Source organism: Dendrobium catenatum, unplaced genomic scaffold (genome assembly GCF_001605985.2).
Source record: "Dendrobium catenatum unplaced genomic scaffold, ASM160598v2 fragScaff_scaffold_335, whole genome shotgun sequence".
NCBI lineage: Eukaryota > Viridiplantae > Streptophyta > Magnoliopsida > Asparagales > Orchidaceae > Dendrobium > Dendrobium catenatum.
The window spans coordinates 365-3,818 of NW_021318797.1; the positions used below are offsets into that span (position 1 = coordinate 365).

General features: G+C 35.3%; 1 protein-coding gene across 1 annotated transcript in view; it reads right to left on the minus strand.

The window, feature by feature from the left end:
• Window positions 1–365: 365 nt before the first annotated feature.
• The window catches only part of LOC110096549 (ABC transporter C family member 2-like), a 12,174-nt gene continuing 9,085 nt past the window's right edge, over window positions 366–3,454 (minus strand). Inside the window, exons 4-5 of the mRNA XM_028693702.1 lie at window positions 1,498–2,251; window positions 366–544 (exon numbers count right to left, since the gene is read on the minus strand). Of these exons, the coding sequence (XP_028549535.1) occupies window positions 381–544; window positions 1,498–2,251 (918 nt within the window). The 3' untranslated portion in view covers window positions 366–380. The remainder of the gene's footprint in view (window positions 545–1,497; window positions 2,252–3,454) is intronic.

Consider the following 3,454-nt stretch of genomic DNA (forward strand, 5'->3'; position numbering starts at 1 on the left):
GGAGAACATTTAAGAATGCAAATATTAGATATTTCCAATACTTACTACATCATATTACAATCAATATTTTTGGAGTAAAAACAATAACGGGAAAGTATTTTATCTTATATTGATTGTGAAAAGAAAAGGCAAACATTTGAGCATGCACATATTAGATATTTCCTTCACTTATTTAAGAACATATTACAATAAATATTTTTTGTCTAATAGAATTATAAATGCACTCCTAAAATTATAAAAATAGACAATAATAGATGTTAGAATATTATGTTCTTCAACTAACTTTTAATTAAAATTGTTGGAATGCGAGTTGTGCTCCTATTTCTTATTCACAATATTATACTGATGTTTCATTGTATGACAATGCACAGTGCAGTATGCTAGTCTCCATGCAAAACATGAGCAAGAGAAAGAAAGCAGACCTCAGCATCAAGCCCTAAAGAGTTCCGACGAATAACATCTTTCAGATGTGCTCTCTCTAAAGCTTCCCAAAGATCAGCATCGTTATGCTCATTGAAGGGATCCAGATTAAACCGAACAGTTCCTGGATGGAAGTGATGGATCAACCAACCGTTTTCACATAAACAGTTTCGTTGAAAAACTGAAGCATAAAAGCATATAAAATACATACAAGCACCAACAGTTAACTGAAAAATAAAGGAACGGAAATAACTTTTTGCAAGGGTGGGTGCAAATTTATTTCTTTTCTTGATAGTTGCTTTTTTACTTATTTGTGTACATCTTTTCATCTTACTTTTATACAAAATATGAGCAGAAAATTCAATCATATAATCTCCCATTTTCTGTTCTCCTCTCTTCTCATTCAAATTTTTTCAGACAACATTGAAGTCGAGGGGTCCTTAATGTGGAAATTCTTCTCTAGCCCAACCTCCAACAACCTTCAAAGCTAGTCTTTGTCTAACAAAAATGATGAAAACATATGTGAGTTGGTCTCCTAGAAAGAAAAAAACTATCAGAAGAAGCTAATAGACAAGAAGTTAGCAACTTCAATGCTGGAAATCAACCCCCAAATGAAAAATTCATATAAAAAACATGAAAATCTATGATGAAATACTATTCAACTAAAAAAATTCCAAAGAGAACCATCAACATATACAAAATGCAGTAGCTCTCTCCATCCCCTTACAACCATATGAACTGTAAATCAAAGACAACCAACCATTCTCCCAGCAAAAGCTTATTTCAAAACCATCACCAGAATATATTTGCTGGCTCAAAAAGATGAATTCTTAAGTACTTGAGCGCCAAAAAAAAAAAAAAAACTATTGCTTAGAAGATAGACTCGGGAACATTAGATCATATGACAGGAGATAAAATGTTTTCCATAATTAAAGCCCATGCTGGAAAAATTATAATGTCGGATTGCAGATGGGTCACAATCAAAAGCGATCATTAAACAATTTGAATGATAATATCATCATATATCATATATCAAAAGTCAAACTTTTAAACCAAATACAATAGCATAGAACATACCTGAAAACAAAACTGGAGATTGCGGGATTATTCCCAGAACATTGCGTAAATCCCAAAGACCAAATTTGGAAACATCACAATCATCAATAAGAATTGTCCCTCTCTCCAATTCCACCATCCGAAATAACGCATTGATCATACTAGACTTTCCAGCCCCAGTACGGCCAACTATTCCAATTTTCTCACTTGCTGCAATTCTGAAGGATATGCCATGTAGAACAGGAAGTTCAGGCCTATATCTAAGAACAACATCTTGGAAATCAATTGTTCCTGAAGAAGGCCAACCAGGAGGTGGTCTGTTGCTTTCGATAACAGGAGGAGCCTCAGAAGGTAGTTCTATATAATTTCCAACTCGCTCCACAGCATTTAAGCTATTCTCAGCAAGACTCGCAAGTCGCAGAACAGCTGTCAATAGGCTTGTAATATTTAAAGCATAAGAAAGAAGAAGTCCCATTGTTGACGCAAATGCCTTTTGGTTTTCAGCACGCTGGTTTTGCATTACCGCAAAGGATGCAGTAAACCAGATCATAATCCCTCCCAGGGTTTCTAACCGTATAGCAAGCCAACGGTTGGCGCTCATATTCACAAGTGTGTATCTAACGTTATTGTCCATGGATTTCCCATTAATACGAGCCATTCTATCATATGCTTTGTACGCACGTATGGTTGAAAGTCCATTCAGTGCTTCCCCAAATTGGGCATAAACAGGGGACCTAGTTATGGAATCCAGGCGCTTCACTTCACGGGCAGTGCTCTAAGAACAATAAGAAGAACAGAGAAAAAGAAAATCAACAATCATGCGATTTCATAAGACTTTACAAGACCATGGGCATCACGTAGAGCATGTGTTTTCAAGTAAAACTCAAGTATGATGATAGGAAACACTTATAGATTTCAAGTATTTCCTATCAATCTTTGGAAAACAGCGAGAATTCTCCACCAAAATCCACACAAAAACAGAAAAACAGTAGATAATTTGTATTATTTGATGAAAAGGAAACGAAAAATAGCAAGATACAATTGATCATCTATTCGAGAGGATGATCGATCTCTCCCAACTCTAGACGCCGCTAGAGCCCAAAAGAAAACCTAAATCTAAAAGATCTCAAATTTCAGCCCAATTCAAGATGTCCTAACCCTAGGAAAACAAACAACTTAATGAATGCAAACCAAAAGGAAATCCCTAAACAGCCCCTCCATTCAAATTCCCTCCTAAACTTTCTCAAAAATCCTTCCTAAATCAGCCCGGTGGAGGTTTGTTGTCCGCTCAGCCTCCACGGGAGAGGCAGAACCTCCGCCTCTATTTGCCTGGGCCGGTCCCGTGTGGACCGGCTAGAATGGACCTGTCTAACATATGAGTAAGAAACAAAATCAAGGACAGAGATATAATTTAGATGGATTTTCATCATACTTCAAAGATTAATCGGTCTGAATGCCACCATCTTAATCCAACTTTATCAATGGTTAGGAAAATAAGCATTTTAAACCAGATAGCAAACATTTTTTTAGTTTAGTGCATATAGCTATCAAAGAGGCTAGGTGGTTTAACCTTAAAAATAAATGTAGTTCCTAGATATAAAGTAGCAGCATTGGCAGACATACCACGTAATGAAACCAAAATCATTTTTTCTTAACAAAATATTCTGTAGTACTTGTAATTCAGGCAATAATATTTCAGGTTCCCTAACTTTTCCAACAATTTTCCTATCTTCTATTTGCTATACTCCCAATTGCAAGCCTACAACATAACAATATACTAAAAGAAAAAATAATCTTATTAATTTGTAATGCATGGATAGAAGAATCAGAAAGAACAGAGTGGACGTTGTTGCCAAGCACCTGCGAGATAAGATTATTACAAAACTATCTTTACACTATCAAGTTAATGAACTCAATCTAGACTCGTACACAAACTCAATTAATATATATATATATATATATATATATATGTTGACCT